Source organism: Notechis scutatus, chromosome 1, assembly GCF_049901735.1.
Source record: "Notechis scutatus isolate UNSWTSFEM ecotype Mainland chromosome 1, rNotScu1.2, whole genome shotgun sequence".
Taxonomy (NCBI): domain Eukaryota; kingdom Metazoa; phylum Chordata; class Lepidosauria; order Squamata; family Elapidae; genus Notechis; species Notechis scutatus.
This window is the reverse complement of record NC_142009.1, coordinates 64,824,185-64,845,791: the sequence shown is the minus strand read 5'-3', so window position 1 is coordinate 64,845,791 and position 21,607 is coordinate 64,824,185. Positions and strand designations below refer to the sequence as shown.

The 21,607-nt window shown below is 39.2% G+C and overlaps 2 protein-coding genes across 2 annotated transcripts in view; one reads left to right on the top strand and one right to left on the bottom strand.

Moving 5' to 3' along the window:
* Nucleotides 1–227: 227 nt before the first annotated feature.
* On the top strand, nt 228–7,453 carry POLR1C (RNA polymerase I and III subunit C). Its single transcript, XM_026680991.2, has 9 exons — nt 228–340; nt 1,238–1,309; nt 1,837–1,944; nt 2,765–2,897; nt 3,010–3,126; nt 3,468–3,617; nt 4,399–4,548; nt 5,177–5,293; nt 6,986–7,453. The coding sequence occupies exons 1-9, from the start codon at nt 272–274 to the stop codon at nt 7,102–7,104; spliced, it is 1,035 nt and encodes a 344-aa protein (XP_026536776.1). The 5' UTR covers nt 228–271; the 3' UTR covers nt 7,105–7,453.
* Nucleotides 7,454–9,215: 1,762 nt separating this feature from the next.
* XPO5 (exportin 5) overlaps nt 9,216–21,607 on the bottom strand; it is a 39,066-nt gene continuing 26,674 nt past the window's right edge. Inside the window, exons 21-32 of the mRNA XM_026680970.2 lie at nt 20,220–20,320; nt 17,949–18,045; nt 17,499–17,635; nt 17,144–17,241; nt 16,141–16,187; nt 15,287–15,381; nt 14,313–14,375; nt 13,713–13,795; nt 11,794–11,901; nt 11,511–11,651; nt 11,154–11,318; nt 9,216–10,651 (exon numbers count right to left, since the gene is read on the bottom strand). Coding sequence (XP_026536755.2) covers nt 10,511–10,651; nt 11,154–11,318; nt 11,511–11,651; nt 11,794–11,901; nt 13,713–13,795; nt 14,313–14,375; nt 15,287–15,381; nt 16,141–16,187; nt 17,144–17,241; nt 17,499–17,635; nt 17,949–18,045; nt 20,220–20,320 — 1,276 coding nt within the window. The 3' untranslated portion in view covers nt 9,216–10,510. The remainder of the gene's footprint in view (nt 10,652–11,153; nt 11,319–11,510; nt 11,652–11,793; nt 11,902–13,712; nt 13,796–14,312; nt 14,376–15,286; nt 15,382–16,140; nt 16,188–17,143; nt 17,242–17,498; nt 17,636–17,948; nt 18,046–20,219; nt 20,321–21,607) is intronic.

Here is a 21,607-nt window from a genome sequence, read left to right as displayed (position 1 = left end):
CGTCGTCTACAACGCGCTCAAAACGCCCTCTTGACCCGTGACTCTAAAGCACGCCTCCACATATACACAACACACACACACAAATGTTTATTTTGGAAAGAGCCACACACAACATGGCGGCCTCCCCGCCACCAACTTCCGTTCGGTGGGAAGAGCCGCTCAACCGGAATTCGAATATCACGTGAGAGAGAACGCCTTCCTGCTCGATTGTAAAACTTTGCGCTTGCGCATTGGGCTTGGCTGTACCATATGTAACGCGTTTGCGTGGAGGATGGCAGCACCCGGGAGCGTGGAAGAGATGCGGACTCGCGTGGTTCTGGGCGAATTCGGCGTTGGCAACGTAAGCGAAAGAAAGCAGCGGGACGGGTGGAGGGGTAGTGTTGTCTGGCTACGAAGCGGGTCTTATTCATGAGTTGAGTGGCTGTTTCCTAGAGACAGAAGCCTGACTTATGTAATATAAAGCAGTATAAATCTAATGCAGCCGAATGAATGAATGAATGAATGAAGCGCTGCTTCGAACAGTGTCGTGATACAGGGAGGAAGGGATTTGCGAATTTTGTCTGGGATATTTCACTGCGATTTGACAGTTTACCCACGTAAAAGCAGGTTGCTGCTTGAAGATGCACAGATGTATGCAAGACCTCCACCAGTTGTCCCCGTAATTCTGTAAAGCGATTTTTTTTGCAGCAGTCATCTTGGTTTTGAATTTGGAAACTACTGTATGTCGAATTAAGTCGTTACAGGTAGTCCTCGAATTACAATAGTTCTTTTAGTGACCATTTGAAGTTACAAGAGCGCTGTAAAAAGTGACCTGTGACCCACCGTTTTTCACATTTACAACCTTTGCAGCATCCCCATGGTCATATGATCAAAATTTGAATGCTTGGCAACTGACTCATATTTATGACGGTTGCTGTGTTCCAGGTCATATGATCATCTTTTGTGACTTTCTGACAAGCCAAGTCGATGGAGAAGCCAAACATATTATTAACGTATTAATAACACTTAACAATTGTGGCAGGAAATGTCGCAAAATAGAACAAAATTCGCTTAACAGCTTTTCACTTAACAACAAATTTTGGGCTTAGTTATGGTCATACGTCAAGGACTACCTGTAATTTATTGAACACATACCCAGGTTGGCAGCTGTTCAGGATTTCAGCTCTATTCAGGGATTGAACCTGGCATAATTTGCATTTTCTATCAAAGAGGTACCAAGTGTTTCTTTCCTCTCCAGGTCCACACAACAGATTTTCCTGGGAATTATTCAGGATACAATGATGCTTGGGATAAGCAAAGATTTGAAAAGGTGAGAAAGAAGTGATTCTTTCTGTGAAGCACTTTAAAGTCAAAAGTTGCCTATTTCCTTGGAACTTTACTTGATAACAAATCAGTGCAAAACACTATTTCTGAATCGTATTAGCTTGTTTGTAGTTTGGTTCAAGTTGTAGTGTATTTTCAAACGTAGATATTGCTTGTATGGCGGAGAACCTAGTTCAATTCCTTGCTGTTTATGAAAGATGTGCACGAGCCATGTTCTGTGCTTATCTGACTGGGAAAGAATGTGAATTGAATAAATGAATATTTGTAGAATATTGTAAAATATCAGAATATTCAGCATTGATAATGATATCATTTAATTGTATGGTAAGACTTCTTCAACCAGTTCATACTTTATTAACTATAGCTTACAAACCCAATAGATGATATTCAGTGCACATAGCAGGGTTCGATTTAAAGAATAGATTTGTTGTCTCTTACTGTTTGTCAGCAAAATCTTTTTTTGACCAAAAGAAGGTGCTTATAGATTCCTGTTTTCAAACTTTGTTTCCACAGAATTTCAGAATAGATATGATCCATATGGATGAAAGTACATTGGAATTTGACATGGTAGGGATTGATGCAGCCATTGCTAATGCTTTCCGACGGATCTTGCTTGCTGAGGTATTGATTTCTTTTCCACAGAAATAATGCTAGCATAGTCATATTGGTATTTTAATGCATAGGAATATCCTTAAAAATATCACAACATTTGCATTGAGAAGGATTGTCAAATACGTTGTTGTGAAAGACAAATTGTAATACAAAGTCTTTAGAGTGGTTTTTTAAATTAGGCAGTTTCATTGTAGAAGTTTAAAATACTTTTGTGTTGTAGAAAAAGAGTATTATTATAGTATTATTATACTGAATTTTAGAAAGCTGTTGTCCAAAATGGCAAGCCCAGTGATATCTATCATCTCTCTCTCTCCCTCCCTCCCTGCTCTCTTTGATCTGTCTATCTCCCACCTTTATTATTTTTATAAGTAACTCAAGGTGGCAAGCATACTTAATACACCTCCTTTCTCCTGTTTTCCCCACAATAACAACTCTGTGAGGTAAGTTGGGCTGAGAGAGAGTGACCCGCCCAAAGTCATCCAAGTTGGCTTTCATGCCTAAGGCAGGACTAGAACTCACAGTCTCCTGATTTCTAACCTGGTACCTTAACCACTAAGCCAAACTGGCAGTGTTATATTACATCTGCATAGTCGGTATAAGTACACCGAGTGGATATCTTTGGGATCTCATTTATTATTAAAATTGTCTATTCCTTCTATTGGAGCTTGAAGAAACTTTTCAGAAATAAAGGTGGGCTGTGAATACAAGAACATTGGGGAGTCTACATAGCCTGTTTTAAACATTTCTAACTTGATGTTTAGATTAGTATGTTAGACCACCAGAAATTCATAGATACTGAGCACCACTGCTTTGACAAATTGTTACTTAGGTGCCAACTATGGCTGTGGAAAAAGTCTTTGTATACAACAACACCTCCATTGTGCAGGATGAAATCCTAGCTCACCGTTTGGGATTGATTCCTATTTGTGCAGATCCTCGTCTCTTTGAGTACAAGAGTGAAGGTAAGATAATGTTGGAGGTGTTTGTCAGGGGCTGAAACTGGCTATTACTGAGTAGAACTTAAAACAATGTGTGTGCATCTTGCTTTACTTTGTTCTTCCTTGCTTTTTTCAGAAGATGAATGTGATGAAATTAACACATTGCAGTTTCGGTTGAAAATAAAATGCAGCAAGAATCTTCAGGCGGCTAGAGAATCATCTGATCCTAATGAGCTTTATATTAACCATAAAGGTAAAATCCTTGCTTCAAGTCATCAATCACTACTGTTCTATGTTTATAATGCAAACAAACTTTTGACATAATCTCATATTCAAGCCTTCTCAGTCTACCAAATCTTTCTCTTTAAATTGGAAGTCAGGGCTTGCAAAATTGATTGTGTGTGTGTGTGTGTGTGTGTGGTTTTTCCTTCCCCTCTCTCCACTTTGAATATAATTGTTAGCTATTCCTTTTTGATTAAGAAGATGCCCTGCTGGATTGGAACAGCACATAGGGCCCAGAAAATAATTGAATAATGCCACAGTTTGTCTGTGTAGTTGTAAGCACAACTCTTTTTAAAAATAGTCTTCTTATAGTTTACAGCAAACACATGGAGTGGGTTCCACTAGGATCTCAAGCTGACAACATGAATGCAAATTTCCGACCTGTCCATGATGATATCCTCATTGCTCAGTTGCGTCCTGGCCAAGAGATCGATGTACTTATGCACTGCGTAAAGGGCATTGGTGAGACAGCTAAAGTTCTGATATACATTTGGCAATTTCATTTTTTTGGGGGGAGGGGAGGAGGGAATACTCACTTTGTACATGTGGCTGATATTTTCTCAATAGATGCTAGATCTCAGAGAAGGGGTCCTTTTTAGAGAGGGTAAGGCGTAGTTGATTTACCACTTGGATTATTCTGGCTTGTTTAATAACTCAAGTTCTTTCTTTATGAGATAGCATAACTGGTCCACAGTACTTTGTAATTCCTGTCTTAGTATTATAAAGATTGTATTTGAGTTTCGGGTTAGATAAAGTCAATAATGTGAAATGTAGCATCCCTGTTGTTATTTGTATTACCGCTTGTGTGCTTCAGTGAATCTGTTTTCAGTCAACATTTCATTTTTGGAAAGCAGCATGTTGTAAAGGTTGGTAGTAGTAGTAGGTTGGAGACAAGGGCTGAGGTGAATAGGGTACTGATAAGCTAATTGGCAATGAATTAGTGGGAGGACTGTTAGGGACTATATGGAATGCTGGCAATCTGCACACCAGAGTTTAAGAATCCCTGCCATGTGTGTTCGCTGCCTGTGTTCAGCTTCTTTGGTGCAAGCAGCATTACTGACAAATGTTATGGAAGATGAATGGCCTATTTAGAAGAGTGCAACTGATTTTTATTATCTAGAGGGTTGGACAGATGTGCAGAACAAATCCAGTTTTCTGCCAGCTTTCTCTCTCTGCTTCCACTTCATCCCACTGATGCCTGATTGCATTCATCTGCTTTTTAAAAGTCACCATTTTTCTTTAGGCAAAGATCATGCCAAATTTTCTCCAGTTGCCACAGCCAGTTACCGTTTGTTGCCAGAAATCACTTTATTGCAGCCTGTTGAAGGGGAAGCAGCTGAGCGGCTGAAAAAGTGTTTTTCTTCTGGAGTTATTGAGATCGAGGAAATCAAAGGTAATTTCTTTCTTCAATCCTTAAATGGTACAAAATCACAAACTGTATTTTATTGACCAACTTCTGTCCTCCCGCCCCCCCCAATGACAGAACTTTATATCTTCTGTATGATGAAGTGCATGTTTGCCTTCCTTATGGTCTTAATTTGTGAGCTTCCAATCAGCTCTGTGGCGGCTGTATTACAAAAAATGGCAAAATAGCCACAACAAAAATGGATGCTTGGTTGGACTCCTTCCTCCCTTTTTTTTTTTTCTATTTGCTATGCAGAGACTAAGGCTATTTTCCTCGACTATCGGAAAATCGAATGAATGCCTGATGTTTGGTTCTGAAAAGTGAAGACTGATTACAAACCTTAAGAGAAAAGCTCAATTAAATTCATTGAGGGATATTTGGAAAAGTCTACATAGAATCAGACTGCCCGGGGAGGTGGGGTTTGTTGTCCAGGTTTCCAACCTATTAATCAGCAATTTAGATGGACAAGATGTTATTTGGAATCTGTTTTGTAGTTGAGTTGAAGCAGAGACGAATAAACATAATCCAGCCGTATATAAAAAAGGTTCATTGAAGATATGTTAATATTTTTTGGAATTTAGGTATTGGTTCTTTTTTTTTTTTTTTTTTCCCCTAGGAAAGAAAGTAGCAAGAGTGGCTAATGCTCGATTGGACACATTCAGTAGAGAAATTTTTCGTCATGATGACTTGAAAAACCTTGTACGTTTGGCTCGGGTACGAGATCATTACATCTGTGAGTAATTTACATGTTCTTTTGTTATTGATCTTTATGGATTGTGTAATGAGCACACAATTTTCCTTGGATCAGGGGCGATATTCCTTTTCCTGGAGGCAATAACAAGCGGAAGGTTTTTGGCATCAGGATGGGGTGAATGTTTCACTGTATTGTTTTTTTTGAGGGGTAAAGGATTGGAGTTCTAGGCCTCTGAAAATCAAAGGGGTCTCATTTCCAGTTTTGTTTTTAAACTTATCAAGTTTGATGGATAGGATTTAGGACTGTTTTGGAGGCTGAAATAATAGAAATGAGAGTTGTCGGTGGGGCTCAGTCAGCCTTATTAATTTGTAGATTAAAAAAAAAGTAGAAAGCCAGTTTATAATAGGACTGCGTTGAAGGATGCCTGCACTTATGGGTTGTCTAATATTGTTGCTAACCACTACCGTGTTTCTCATATAATAAGGCCGGGTCTTATTTTTTCTTGAGCCCTGAAAAATGGCTAGGCGTCTTTTCAGGGTGACTTAATTCCCCCCTTGCATTTTTGGGTGGGCGGGCGGCGACGGCTTGGATGTTGACCTCGGTGTTGGTGGGGCACTTCGTATCGGGGTCAACACAGGCAGCACCATATCCAGGTGTGCAACAAAAGTACTTCCTAATGGCAACCCTCCCCATTTCACATGTTTTAATATAGGCCTTAATTTGGGGGAGGGGCTTAATTTCATTTCATGCCTATAAAACATGCTGGGACTTCCTATTGAGGGAGGCCGTATTGTTGGAGAAACAGGGTAGCTTCGAAATGTCAAATGACAAAGCACCTTGTGTAATTTCCTTGCTTTTTATTCTACAGTTCTGTATTTTATTTTATAGTTAGTTTTTGCATCAAAATGATACAGAACCAAATAATCTCAGTGGTCATTTTAATGGCATGATATAATTCTATCTTTAAATCCGTTTGAGCCAGTCCTTCATTCAATGCTTCGAAATCTGAAAACATTTGTGCTTATTTTGGGAACATGACTTATTTGAAAAGCCCAAAAAGTAGATTATTCTCTTGGCTCTGTTGAAGGTCATAACTTGTATTCATGTATCAGTGAATTGTGATGTACTGAACAAACCACAGTTGTCATAGTTTATTAAAAATAATCTGATTTATATACTTAATTTGATTATCTCCAAGGCTGCTTGCTCCAAAGTGAAGTTACCCTATAAGATATAGGAAATATGCCTTTCTTGGGGTCCCATCACCAAAGTAACTTCTCTGGCTGGGAATTTCTGGGAGTTGAAGAACACAAGTTTTACACTTGGCCAGATTGGGAAACACTAATCTGCAGGAAGCTCTTCTGAGGGATGGTGCTGCTCCTGTAGAACACCTTGTCTTTTCAAAAAGAATTGTTCATCCTTACTGAGTTTCAAAAAGAGGTGAAAATATGGCTCTGGAATAGACAATTTGGGTTCTGATTCATTTGTTTAATTGCGTTTGTCTTATCTAGTTTTAGGACATGTATGGAGAACAGATATTTTGGGTCTTATTTATGCAGAAATATTGCAAATTCAAAGGGTTCACAGACTTTTAAGCACAGCAGTATCTTGGTGCCTAGTAACGAATCCTACTATTCAACTTCCATCTGCTGCTTAACAGTTTAATATGTTATCTTGTTTATGCTTTATGATAGTTCAAACTGAGACCCTTTCTCACCCCTCCTCCCCCAGTCTCTGTAGAATCCACAGGCATCTTGCCTCCAGATGTGCTGGTGAGTGAAGCAATCAAAGTACTAATGGGAAAATGCCAGCGCTTCTTAGAGGAGCTAAAATCCATCCAGAAGAAATAAAGTTGGGAACACTAAAGATTCTTGTGGGGAAATACCGCTATCAAAATCCCTATGTCTGATTTGAAGAGGAACAACTTTAATCAAGATTGCATCAATCTGTAAGACAATGAGACTTCCGAGATGTCAATGAACAATGGTTGCTGAACAGTTGTTACTGTTATTTACACAACGTGGACACAACTAAAATTCAGGATAACGCAGTGCCTTGTGTAGGATTTGTGGTCCGGCAATGGTGGATGCCATTCTTTGATAAGGCTTTGCAATCACATGCACATGGAGACTCCTAGAGTGAACTGTACAATTTCCTGTGTTAGTCTTAGTTTCCATTACAACAGTGTTGTAGAAATCTTACCGCTGTGTAGTGGATCACCTATTACATACTACCTTTTTGCTGATCTGGCACTATATACCATGACAGTTTCACGATCTGGCATAGTTCCTAGAGTCAGCCAAAAAATCCCCAAGTCAGTTAATCTGTGCCTGAGCTGTACAGTTTTCTGCGTCAATATCCATGAAAATACTTGATTCTTTTAAGAATTTTAATCCTGCTAGCTGTCATTAGTACATTTATGCATAATATCAGTATATGCTGATCTAAAATATTTATTCCTAACATTCTCTCAGTACATTTATTTTAAAAAGTTACTTTTTAGTTACTGGGACACATGCCTCTCTTTAAAGGAGGGAAATACCACCTTGAATATTCCTCTCATCCTAAGTATTCTCTTGAGATTCCAACTGTTTCCAAAGTTAAGGTAGTACGTTTAAGCTACTTTCTGGCAAAACCCGAATATCCTTCCAGTTTAATCCATTATTGATACAGAATTTCTAATTGAAACAGGAGAAAAATGCCTATTGATAAACTAGTTGAATTAGAAAAATTAAGCTGCAAGAAATCTTCTCTTAAGAGGAATATTATTGTGTATCTTTGAAGTATGCGAGCTAAGTACCTTTGGTAGCATATAACATTATGAAGAGTAGAAGGCACAGGACATGAATGGCTGTAGTTCCTTGTGCTACTTTGTCATCAAAATTTTTATTTTTAATTTATTGAACTATCCTATTTCCAACCTCCCAAAACTGGAATTGCCCAACTTTGATAAGAATGTCTAATTTTTAGCCCAAACTTAAAATAATGTACCGCATTTTTCGCACTCCAAGATGCACTTTTTCTACCAAAAGTGGGTGGAAATGTCTGTGCGTCTTATAGAGCGAATATTGCGGAGGGAGGGAGATCGCCGCCTGTCCCTGCTGCTGCCGTTTGCCACTGCTGTGGAACACTGGAGCCTTTGCTGCAGAGCAGCCGATTGGCAGTTTGGATCGGCCTCCCGGAATACCACCGATTAGCTGGTCTAGCTAATCACCACTGATGCCAATTGCTGCTGCTAATCATCGCTGCTGAACAGCAGTGGCAATGGTGAATGGCGAAGGCGGTGATCCCCACCGCCTAGGACAGCTGATTGGCAGTGTTCCGGGAAGCTGATCTGTCAACCAGCCGCTACAGTGAAGGCTCCAGCATTCTCCAATGACGGCACTAGCTCAGCTCAGTTGACCAGTGATTGGCGCAATGGAGCATAGCCCTGTCAAGCCCCATGTTGGGGCTGCGATAACATGCTGAAGCTGACCAGGCTGTTTATTGTAAGGATGTGAGCCAGATGAATATCGGATGGATGCTGGGATGCAGAGGCAGGTTTTTTTTTTCTTGTTTTCCTCCCCAAAAGCTAGATGTGTCTTAAGTTCTGGAGTGTCTTATAGTGCAAAAAATACAGTATTTGACTATATTCAGTAAAGCAAGACAAAGCATTCACACAAAAGCTTGAAGCATTAAAGCATCTGCAAGGTTTGCAGCCTATGCTTACTGTTTGCGTAAAGTTTACTAAAGGTTTATATGAAAATATTTGTGCACGCACAGTCAAGCACAGTTTTGGGGTAGTTGACTGAGCCTTCCGGGATGCAGCTGATTGAATGTGTTGAACAGGAGTGCTTCAGTCAGGGTAGCATGTTTTGCATTAAGTATGCAATTTTCATAATTGCAGTATTTGACCCGGAGAGCAGCCATGGTGGTGATGTTCAAAAAAGGTGTGAAAAGAATTAATGCAAAGGAACAGCAATGTTTGTATAAAATGAGACTTTTACTGACATTGATTTGGAGACATCTTCAGATACAACATCTCTACAAAAAAACAAAAACAAAACCCCTCACTTGTTTTAAATGCGTCTTTTACGGGCACAGTTAATTGAAATGTAATTAAGACACAATAAATACAGTTAGGCAAGATTCCAAAGCTATTTAACAAAATTTGGTTTAAATAAATGTTACGCTGAGATCAGGATTATAAACAAATCAGACTGGAGTCTGGCTATTAGTGAGGATCCAAATATCAATATTAAGACCTGTTTTCTGTCATGTAACCAGATGTGTATACTACAAAGCCGCTTAATTGAAAAACACCATCCGGTTCTACCTGTAGTCAAGCTATTACAGCAGCCACTAAGGAAAGCCCCTCTATTTGATACTAATTCTTCAGACTGAAAATTAAAATCTGGCAAATTTATGGTCACATTCTATCGCTCTCTCGGACAAACACTTAAGACCTGGCTTGGAGGCATTCTGTACCATCAGACACTGAACCAAATTATCCAGAACTGTACTGCATTCTACATTCAGGGGCAGCGTTTCAGCATGTTATTTTAAACCAGTATAAAATAGTTCTGAATTCCTTTTGTTTAGAAAAATCTGACTTTTGACAGATGAGGACTGATTGCAGCTAGAATACCTATTTCAACAATATTTGTAGGGCAAAGAAGAGGATGTTTAAGCTGAGGCTTCCTGAGGCTTGGTTGAATTTTTTAAAAAATGTTTTCACTCCAGTTTCTCAATGGTACTTGGTTTGCTGGAACATATGGCCAATGCTACTTCTCAAAAGTAATAAAAATAATAAAACTTTTGAGTAGTGTAACTTAGTGATTCATCAACACTCAATATGCACAACTGCATTTCTTCATCCAAGCTGTGTCTTTCCAACAGGGAAGCAGGAGTCTCCTATTAGTGTCATGTTGAGGCAGCAACAGTACAGGTGTCCTGAAGGAGAAGTAGCAGAGAGAATGAGAGGCTGCAGAACTTTCTCCCTTCCTCGGTCAAATACTATAGGTATATATGAAGGGTTGTTTGTAAAGAACTGGCCAAATGACACTTGGATTGGAATGCCTGAGCAACCACCATCCGACAGTAAAATGATAAAGTTATACAGTAAAGCTGCAAGTGGAGCTAGAAAATCTCTCCCCCTCCCAAAAGGAGAATGAGGCCAGTGAGAACTGTATCAGGGCTCAGGAAAGGAGTAAACAAAGGAAATATGGCTACTGTGAAACACAGTATAAAGGAGGAAAAAGTGGAAGTGTCTTCAGCTTATGGCTCAAAGAGGGCAATGAGAATTTCCTCTTCACTGTTCTCAAAAACATCTTGTCCTAGGGGTGCTTTCATCTTCTTGAAAAGAGATGGAAGATTTCTGATGTGGACTTCTTTCCTGAATTGTTCTCCTAGGGGCTTCTGTAAAGAAACAAAAATGAATAGGTAAAAGATGCATAGAAATATTCCAACAATAATAGCCTCTGCTAAAATTGTAGAATTTCCCACCCCTCCACTCCACAGTGTTATGATCCCCTCACAATTGTGGGGACGTGTCTTGTTCCTGTATCCTAGATTGTTCAACGTGCTGAATTTAATTCGGATCAACTTCAAGTCAGTCAAAGCCAGAAACAAAGTATCAAATGCTATATATTCTGTAGCAGTAAGGAGGGAGTAGGTAATTAGCCATGGATGACGTGGGAAAGATACATTCTGGAGAATCATAGAATAGTAAAGGCTACATGGTTAGATCTCCACGAGTACCCAATGTTTCTACCATCACAATTTAGGATTTGTGCAACATGAGTCACAACTAATGGCCTGAAAAGGTAAGCTCTGACATCGGTTAAAGTCAACGGGGGGAAACACCCTGCTTATCCTGAGAGATGAGATAATTTCTCTGTTGCTTGATATCATGTCTTACCCCTATGCAGCCTGCAATTAGGCGTTTGAAATGGTCCTTCCGCCGTTTATCTGCCACCTTCTGAAGCGTTACGTTGAGTAGTTTGGAATCAAACTGCTCCAGGGAATCATTCTGGATTTCTGGGACTTGTTCCATCACTGTTTTCAATTCAGCATAGCGTGGACGCTTTAAATAACAAAAAAGAAGAGTCAGGAGGGATCTTTGCCAGAAGAGAAATGGCTATTTCCAAAGAGGGAATTAACCACTAAATGATATGTTCAAAACTTTGCATCCCACCAAAATGAGCCTTGGATTTGGAGTGGTACTAAACCACAAAGATGGCAGACCTGGGAATGGATTTTCTCCCCAATTCCTTACCAAAGCTTCGTAGATCTGGAAAGCCAAGTGGACAAGTGCTGCCATACAGCCATTGTGTTGCCCATGAACCTGTAACCCTTTCAGTACACTTGTGAAAAACCAGATCGCTGCTTCAGGGATCATCATATTCTTTGTGAGAACCTATGGCAGAGATTGAAGTGAGGCAAGACGGGGAGAAGGGGCTCTTTTCCAAAATTCTGATATTCACCCCTATTTTACTTAATGCAATACCCTTTTATCCCATTCACCACTTTGTATCCTGCTAAACTCAGTATCGAGGTACCTGTTTGAGCAATGGCCAGCAGAGTTGGGTGGTAGTTCTTTGACAGGACAAGGTATCCTTCCAGGAAAGGGATGTGAAGGCTGTAATTAGCAGAGCAGTACAGACATTCTTGGGGAAAAAGAAAAAGAAAAGTTAGGCCACTTACAGACTCACAGGATTTTTGTCTTATGGGTCAAGGCACTCTTAGTTATAGGGCAGAATTAAAAAGTACATTGGAACTCTAGATGTTTCATGAAGCACAGAAATGTATTTCTTTGTCAGATTAATCAAGAAAAAAAATTAATCACCCTATTTCCCCACAGAACTGGCCATAATATTTCCATATTATAAAAAGACTTTCATGATAAATTAAAAGTTTTTTTCACAAAAGCAATAGCTTTTAAGAGTGTATGTACTTATTTAAAAGCAGATCTGTACTGAATATTCTGTGTGTAATTTCTAAGTTTACAGACTTTTTTTTTTCTACAGGGATCTCTCTAGGGTTGCTGGAATGTAACTGGCAATGTAATGAGGTTACAGGAGAAAGAATGTTTTTTCTTTTCTTCAAAAACAGAAGAAAGGCCTTGCTGAACCAGTTAGAGAGTCTACAAATAGTCCTCAAGTTATACTCATTAATTCAGGAACTTCAAAGTTATGGCATGGAGAAAGAATTTATGACTGATCCTCAACGTTCTAGCCGTTGCATTGCCTGCAGTCATGATAAAAATGCAGGCCTGCCTGCATTCAGGATTGCCACGCCATCACCACCAGTTTATTTTTTGTTATCTTCTTGTCTAGGAAGAGGCAGGGCTCCCAGGCAAGCAGGCTGGCGGTTGAGAGCTATGGGTAAGGTGGCTGATTCTGTGGGTGGGCACTAGGGAACATGGAGCTTAATGCTGGGAAAAGTGGCGTGGGCCAAGACTGCTTGAAGGCCACTGCCAAGGAGTGCTGCTAGCAAGCCCCATGATCCCTAGCTCCCACAGCAGCCCCTTGGCCTGTAGCTCTCATCCACTAGTCTGCTTGCCAGGGATTCCTGACTGTTCTTACAATGGAGTCATGTGAAGTCCTCACATAATGGCTTCCATGATCCTGGGGTTATTGTTAGGAATGTAAGTCACCTAACAGGTATTTGGGTTAGAAATATATAAACCAGGATAAACATTTTAGTACTATATCTTTAAGGGAATGCAAGAGCATGCAATTGGGTGTGGTTTCTCAAACAGCCATAAGATGGAGCCAGAAACCTAGGTTGTTTTAGTCTGAGTCTCAGAAGAGAGTGTAAGTGTATCTCTGTTTCCTTCTGTTGGAAAGTATTGCCGTTGCTCCATTTCTTCTAATTGACTGATATTACTGGATTTAATGTAAGTCTGTTACTGAACTGTTTTTGACACTGGACTTTGATATTTGGATTATCCCTGGATTGAAAAACTGACTGATTTACCTGTGAATGATTTTGGATTGCTTATTTTGGACTTTGCTTAAACCTTTCTGGAAGTAAAAACCTACATTTACTGTACAGTGTTATCTGTGTACTGTGTGTGTATTATTCAAACACTTCTCTCAAATACGTCTCCCTGTATGCACTCATTCTCCTAACAGGGAATTACCTCAACAGTTATGATGGCAACTGGGACTGTTTGTGATTTCTGCTGCTAAAGGATATAATCATACAATATGACAGTTTATGACTGCATTTATGTGTCTGTCTATGTGTCTGTCTGTCTATCATCATCTATTTTGAACAAAGATGTTCAGAATTGCTCACCACCTGAATTTATTCTAATATATATATATTAGAGGTTAAAATACAAGAACAAATTCCCCCAAAGAATGAGAAGCAGGAAGAAGTTATTATCAGACTTTATATTTTCAAGAATTCAAGTGAATCCTTCAATTGTCACAAATAAAATGAAGACAATATTGAACCAGAGTTTCCTTACCTCTTGTTTCATTAGGCATTTGCCCAATTCAGTGAGCTCAGAGCTGGTTGATGGAGTCACCTCTGTGGACATCATCTCCTCATCTATCAGGGAAAATAATGTGAACCAGATTCATTACGAACCATATCTCGATCAGAATATCTGTTCCTTGAACAAGGCACAGATGCATCAAAAATGCTGGCTGGACACATACACAAATGTATTTCTTCATAGTTCCGTTTATCTTGAAGTCACACTACCAGGAAGTGTCAAGAGGAGGCAGATGACCTACAGAACAGCGAGCCAAAATATGGATCTTTGGGGATAATCAATTTGAGGAAAAAAAACTGCAGCGAAGAAATACTGTTCCTGGAGCCATGGATTATTAACATTCTTACATCCATTTTTGGGCTGGAATATTGTGTCAATGATTCCTGAAGTGTGGCTTTGATTCTTTGCTAATAATTAAACCACTGAAGTGGTTAGCAATTCTAAAGGTATTTATAGAACAAGAACAACAACTTTATTTTTAAAAGTAAGTTAGCCACAAACTTTTTATATATGTAGGACCAATTCAATTCAAATCTCAAGGGCAGCAGAATGAACAAGACAATTACCTACCGTCGCCATCTGCAGTAACTGTATTATTCTGCTCAGCACCTTTTTTTGACACACAGCAAACAGCTACAAATACATCAAAAGAAGATAAATATCAGAGTCAATGAGACATGATGCTTTCAAGAATTCCTTTCAGTATCATCTAATTTTCACTTTGCAAAACTTTGAAATGTATCTTACACTGGAAATCCCAGTTCATTAAAAAAAGGAATGCAATCCTTTTTTTATATTAAGTGAATAAAATAAAACGTGATTTGGAGCATTCTTTCCTCTAAGCGTCTTCTGAAATCACCATGGTAAAGAGCATGGAATTCCAAGTGTTCAAGTTTGCTTTGGACATAATAATCAAATGATAAAAGCCAAAAAGGAAGGAATAAGGCCAGACTTTACACCAGTGGTAGTCAACCTGGTCCCTACCGCCCACTAGTGGGCGTTCCAGCTTTCATGGTGGGCAGTAGGGGTTTTGTTCCCTACTTTATAAATCACCATTACTGTGGAACCGGTGGGCGGTTAGAAAATTTTACTACTAACAGAGATACAAAAGTGGGCGGTAGGTATAAAAAGGTTGACTACCCCTGCTCTACATGAATGTGTATTCTGAGAAATTCCTTATTAAACTATCACACACTGCAGGGCATACTCTCAAGTAATTTTGATCTCGTATTTAGCAGCTAAGAATATGCTGTAGAAAATGGCTGTTGTTTTTTTGCTGCTTATTTATCATTATCAATCTTTTCATCCTGAAGATCAACATCCAAGAAGAATGATTGCAAATAATTAGGCCTATCTTATTAACCTACCGCTGATAAAGGAACATCTTGATAAGATGAACAATAGCATTTTTGAAAATAAAAGAGAGAGAATACTTAGACAATCCGGTAACTGTCAAGTATTATAATATCTAAATCCCTGTAAAAATACTAATAGTATTCCTTCTGCTTAGGGAGTTGTGTTCATATATTACTCATTTCACCCACCGATTAGATCCATAACTTCTCGGGTGAGCAGTCTAACCAGCTGCTCTTCCAACATCTCTTGAGATTCTGGATTGTCACCTACTGTATCTTCATCGCTGTTAAATAATAAAGGAAACAGATTTTAGGATGGCAACAGAAACCTGAGGGGCACAACAGAAATCTGAGAGGCACAACAGATGCTGAATATTATCATATTACCAAGACTAAAATATTAATGAAAGATGGTTCATCTGTTCCATATAGTGATGCCCAGCCTGTTCTAAATGAGACTGCAATAGGATTAGGATCATAGCTTTGGGATATAATATCGGCAGCATCTGTGGCATAAAATATTTTTATATTTTTTTAAAAAATTCAACTTGTCAAAGTTTAACTGATAGGTAGGTTGTTGTCTAGGACTAGCCACCAAGTGAAACAAACAATTCCATTTTGTAAAAATAGTTTCACTGCTAAGTCAATTTAGAGGGCTGATTCAAACATTTAAAAGCTCTAAATAGTTTGAGACTGAGGTAACCAAACATCTTCCAAATGAGCCCTTCAGGTAAGTCAATGTGTTGATAATCTTCTGTGTTTCCACAATCAGAGATTAGACAGAACACAATTAGGGAAAAGCTTCTGCATTATGCCACCTTAGTTTTGAGTACTTCGTGCAAAAACATCTGTCAGTGCCAAAAGTACATACATTTTTGTTTATCTACTTTACTCTGACATTGTCTTAGAAAAACTTACTGCTTTATGACCATAGTTGTCCCTTTCAGAAAAGGCTACTTCAGGCACAAAATGCAAAAAAGAATAAAAAAATAAAATGTAAGTTTCAAAGAGCAGTCCTCTCCTCTTGTTTAAGCCTTACTTACCAAACCAAACTCCGCTGATTGATAACTTGCCATTTCTGAGACAGCCTCTGGCAAAAAAAAAAAAAAAAAAAGCAACATGACATAAAGGATTTCAATTATATACTGTATACTTGGAGCTCTGAATGTTCTACACCAAACCATGTCAAACTCAGTGACAGAACAAACTGAATTCAAGTGACCTGTTCACATTATGCAAGTCACTGAAGTTACCTAATTTACTCCCCTTTGGTTATTACTCTGCTCTTTATAAGAGTTATAAAAAGCACTGAAATCTTTGTTTGCAAAACATCATTGCATTTTTCAGAGTTTTAAGTATTTTGGAGGTTAATTTTATATAGTATGAATTTCACTGGCTACTTCAGTGGCCAACACTTCTCAATTTACTCTGCTTTATAGGGCATAAAGATGATCTCACATACCATGTAAAACTTATCCAGAAGTTTAAGGCCAGAGAGAGAAAACTACATGGTATTACTGATATCCCCAAGATAGCATCTATTCTTAGTACTTGTTATGAAACAACAACACAACACTGTTTTCAATATGCTTCCGGGTAGTCAAAAACTCTCAAGTATACTATAAGCAGGTAACAACAGCTAAAATATTATAAATTAATAAGGAAAGCATCCCAAATTAAGTTTGGGATCATCTTAAATCCTTACCAAGATCTGCTTCTTATAAGCTAAAGCTTCAAGCAATAGTAACTTGTATCTATTAACATGAGAGAAACACATGGGGAGTATGCATTCTGTCACTGTGTTTTTGGTCATTTCTAATCACATGCAAAAATATCTCTAGGAAATTTGTCACAACATCACATCTAGCAAAATCCTTTGCTTAAGCAAAGGATACTTTCAAGTATAATAGCTCTATGACAAATACCAGGAAACCGAGAACAGGTGTGATCTTGGTTTTTTCTAATTAATTAATCTAACATTTTCAAAATTTCACCACCAAAAACTAACTCTCTCTTTCAGTATTCTCAGACACAGCATTTTCTTACCATATGTAGGTAGGTGAACAGAGGTCCAAGTATAGGGCAGATTAAAGATTCGTAGTGTTCAGGTGGGCAGGAGATAACCAAAGGTTTCACAAAAACACCTTGCATGAAACTAGTTAAAGAAGTGGAGCAGCACAAATACACGTCTATATTTCCCCCACTGAAAACCATTAGTTTCATCCAGTCATGGCAATTTCTGCTCTTGAACTGATACGAACAACACAAAACAATTTTGCTTCCAGATATCTCAGAACAGGCAGATGCACCCATCTCTTGAATTTTTCATAAATCGGATTTTTTTCCAACACCCCTACCCCAAATTTGGAAGAACTATAAATAAAAAGCAAACAAAGGATACGAAGCAAAGGGCGGAGTCTGTAGTCAGGAATATTGTCCAGATTGATGAAGGCTGAGTTGAGGAGCTCGGCTGCTAGACCCTCAACAACATAGAAATCTTGCTGCATGGATGAGCCAGCATTACCCAGAATGTGGAAACTGCAATTCAAAAGGTACAGTCTAGAACTGAATAAATTATACATTCGGCAGAAGAGCCAAAGGGTGCTCTGCTTTGAAAAGTTTTCTTGTACTTTTGTACCTGCGCAAAGTAAAATTGGGATTTTGGATCAGGCCAATTTCCATCTAGCCCATTTACATTTCTTTCTTGTTATAGCCGTTATAACAATCAGTTACAAGAACATATAAATCCAGCTGGGTCAAATAAAGACCTTCCTTTTCCCATAGTGGAAAAGTAATAGAAAGCCCACATGTGAAGTAACATAGCATTATGAAAAATCTATGGATTTCTTACCAATTGTCATAGAGTGTACAGAAGAACCCCTGCATCCTTTCCAAGACCGTTTTGTAAACAGGAGTGTCATAAAGTTCCAGCAAAGGCTGGGGGAGACCTAACAAAAGAGGAAATAGGGTCAGCAATCTCCCAGTGGGAAGATTCATCTATTCAGGCAGTGACCTAAGCAGTTCTGGCTACCAAATTTACTTGTGGATGTCTGGAATAGGTCAATTTGGAGCATGATTGCTTTTAACTTAAAAGTTGAGAGAAACGGCAGTAAAATGTGATGCTTTCAGAGTGCAGTTATAAACAAAACAATATTTTTTCCTGATTTTTTTTTTCTTTTTACAAAATAACTAATTATAATCATGTTCATGGAGACTTCTACCTGCTTGAACACTAATGTAATTCATGATGCACTGAAATCCAAATAAATTTAGAGCAGAAATATCCTGCAGACATAATATTTGTGTAATGTAAATAAATCTTTCCAGGCTTACCTGCATTACAAACTTTATATAATAAAAATTATTTGTAAAACAGAAGTAGCTTCAGATCCTTGTCCCATATACAATTAACTTGTTCAATAGAATGTGATGGGTATACCACAAATATTTTGAAAGAATACTAGTGTGCTGAGTTTTTTGAAGACTTATCAAGTCAAATTATTTAGCAGTTTCCACCTTATTTGTTAAAAAGATGGGGAGCTGGGGCTGAATAAACATGATAATTTAAAAAATACTTTGACTAGGGATAAGCAAGTTTTAAACCAGTCACATGCTGGTAGCGCTCATTTCTTTGCTGCAGGCAGTTTATGTGACTGATGCAAGTAGACTTCAACAGTTCTCTGTAAAATTATTTTGCCAGTAGCCAAGGATAAAGAGATACACTCCTGAGAAAACCCGACAGACCTGTAAATTTATGAGGGGAGCTTGGCTTTGGTTTGAAAGGAAATAACATCCCTCCAAAGTACTTGGGGTGGAGATCATTAAAAGCAAAAGTGATGCAGACTTGACTATTAGCTGTTGTAGTCTGTCAGGATCCTAACTGCAAGAGGAGACCTTACAGAAAATGAGTAGGCATTGTTGTCCTTGCTAAAATGGATTAAAAACTCACCATTTTGCTAGACTAGTTTCTCCAGTTTTGATAACCAGTATAAATTGCTAAATCTCTTCCTGTAAAAAGCCACATCTAATACAAAACGGCAAGCAAGAATTTGAATTCCTAGCAACTTAGAGAAGTCAAGCCCAAGGTGATTTTGGAAGGAAAAGTTCAGATTTAAACTTAAAATTCTGAAAAACTGAAAGCCCGTAAAAGTCATGTAAAGTACAGCAAAACAGTGCCTTGCTTAGTGCACATGAAATACAGTGGACATTTCTATATGAACATTCTCTGCTGTAATAATGGATTTGGTAAATACACTGTAATCTGGATGAGGTCTTTTTGCTAAATTATAATTACTTGATTTGCATAAATTTGTCATTTGTATACTAATATCATTATGCAAGAGATCTATATCATCCCAAATGATATATTTTGCACTGGCTATGAGCTGATATCACAAATGTGCTTTCAGTTTCTATGGATGTCTTCTTTCCATTAGACAGAGGCATTATTGCATGTGATAACTCCGCTGGGATGACTCGGAGAAGGGGGTATGTGGATTAGTTAGGTCGTGTTGCGCTTGAAAGCAAGGAAAACCGTACTGTGAAAGGAAGAAGGAGAAAGGGGCATATTTTTTGTCATATCTGCCTTGCCAGACCACCTGAAATTTGTCTCATTCAAACTTAGGAAAATCAGAGGATCTGGGTTTTGGTTCGGCTGGATCATTTGGCCCAGCCTAATACAGATGGTCCTTGACTTACAACCATTCATTTAGTGACTCTTCAAAGTTACAACAGCACTGAAAAAAATTAACTTATGACCATTTTTCACCTTACGACCGTTCAACACCCCCATAGTCACGTGATCAAAATTCACCTGCTTGGCACCTGACTCATATTTGTGACCGTTGCAGTGTCCAGGGCTCATGTGACCCCCTTTTACAGCCTTCTGACAAGCAGAGACAATGGGGAAGCCAGATTCATTTAACTGTAACACTTAACTATGTTACTAATTTAACAACTGCAGTGATTCCCTTTAACAACTATGGCAAGAAAGGTTATAAAATGGGGCAAAATTCACTTAATGGTCTCTCTTAGCAACAGAAATTTGGGGCTCAATTATGATCGTAACTTAAGGACTCGTGTGCCAAGTGACATTTCCGCCCTGTAAGAAGTAGCTACTTACCAAGGATGGTATTCTTCTCCACTTCCAGCATATCTAAGGCCTTTGCAAAGGTATCTCCCAATTTAGCCACCATCTCTGGCATATACAAATTGTTGTGGGTCCTGGAAGAAAATGTGATATTTTACAATCACAAGTTGAATCTAACAGTTACCCTGACAGTGGAAGTCCGCCTTCAGCTTGTAAACAGCTCCTGTATCTGGTGAGGAGGAAGGTGAGACCAAGCACTTGTGCATGGGATCCCCCTTCCATACCAATAAAAACCGTCCCTGCCTTGGGCATATGGAGAAATCTCCAGTTTGTGTGGAGGATTCATGGTACTCCAGACAACATTTTGCTCCAATTTGCCTGGTCTTGGCCCTCTGAAGCGCTGGCTGCAAGGACCCATGCAGGACACACTGCCTCCCTAAGGATGGGTCACGGTGCCTAGAATGGCAGGTGGCTCTGACAGAATGCAGCAGCTCATGAATACACTCACATGCTATAAGCAACGTTGTGGCAGAAAGATGCCCCCCGTGAAAGGCAGGACAACTCTGCATTAACCACACCATGCTGCCAGGGAAGAACCTCCATTCAGCCTAGGGTGACTTCTTTCTTGCCATCCAGGCTAAAGAGGGACCCCTCGGCAGCTGGATGGACCATCTGAGTGGGGAGGAAGGGTCTCTGTCTCACCTACCTCTCTCCTTTTGAGACCTCAGACCTCCACTCAGGGCTTCGGGAACTGCACACAGCACAAATTCTGCAGCCAAGGGGCCCAACAGCCTTCGCCAAAATTGCCTCTGTGCCTGCTGCTAGAGGCGATCAAGGGTAACTCAGACTGTTCCCCCTAGAGCAGCAATCCCCCAAAGTAAGAGGGTGCAGGGAAAGAAAGGACTAGGTCGCTGGGTGGCAGGGGCAGGCCTCCCAATTGCTCTCCAAAGTCTCAGCTGTCATTTTTAGAAGTCTCTAAAAGAAGTCTCTATATACTTGTGAAGAAACGGGACCAAAGAGAAACCAATTGCAGCGATGTCTGCCTGAGCTTGCAGAGGGCCTGGAACAATAGTTCTGAGGTGTGAACTGCCCATTCATTTCAAAGGGTGCTAACAGAGGCTGCAAGAAAGGAGAAGCATCACATTATGAAGAGAGAGTGACTATTTCTTTTGGTTAAGCCTTTAAGCACCAGAGTAGGGGCTTAAAATCATATTGCAATAGATAAAATTGGCTTTTAAGCCAAGACTTTTTTTTGTTTTTTAAAGACAGAATATGTCTATGGAGATTCTCAGTCATTCAGGTCATCGTTGTCCCAAAGGTGCTTTTTTTCAAGAGGTTTTTTTCTTTGAAGACGTTTTGTTTCTCATCCAAGAAGCTTCTTCAAGCTCTGGAGAAGCTTCTTGGATGAGAAGCGAAATGTC

Bases quoted from the DNA above. Each gene is read 5' to 3' on its own strand.
- POLR1C (XM_026680991.2), top strand. From the start codon at position 272: ATGGCAGCACCCGGGAGCGTGGAAGAGATGCGGACTCGCGTGGTTCTG. The intron at 1,310-1,836 runs GTGAGAAAGAAG...TTGTTTCCACAG, and splicing joins ATAAGCAAAGATTTGAAAAG to AATTTCAGAATAGATATGAT. The intron at 2,898-3,009 runs GTAAGATAATGT...TGCTTTTTTCAG, and splicing joins CTTTGAGTACAAGAGTGAAG to AAGATGAATGTGATGAAATT.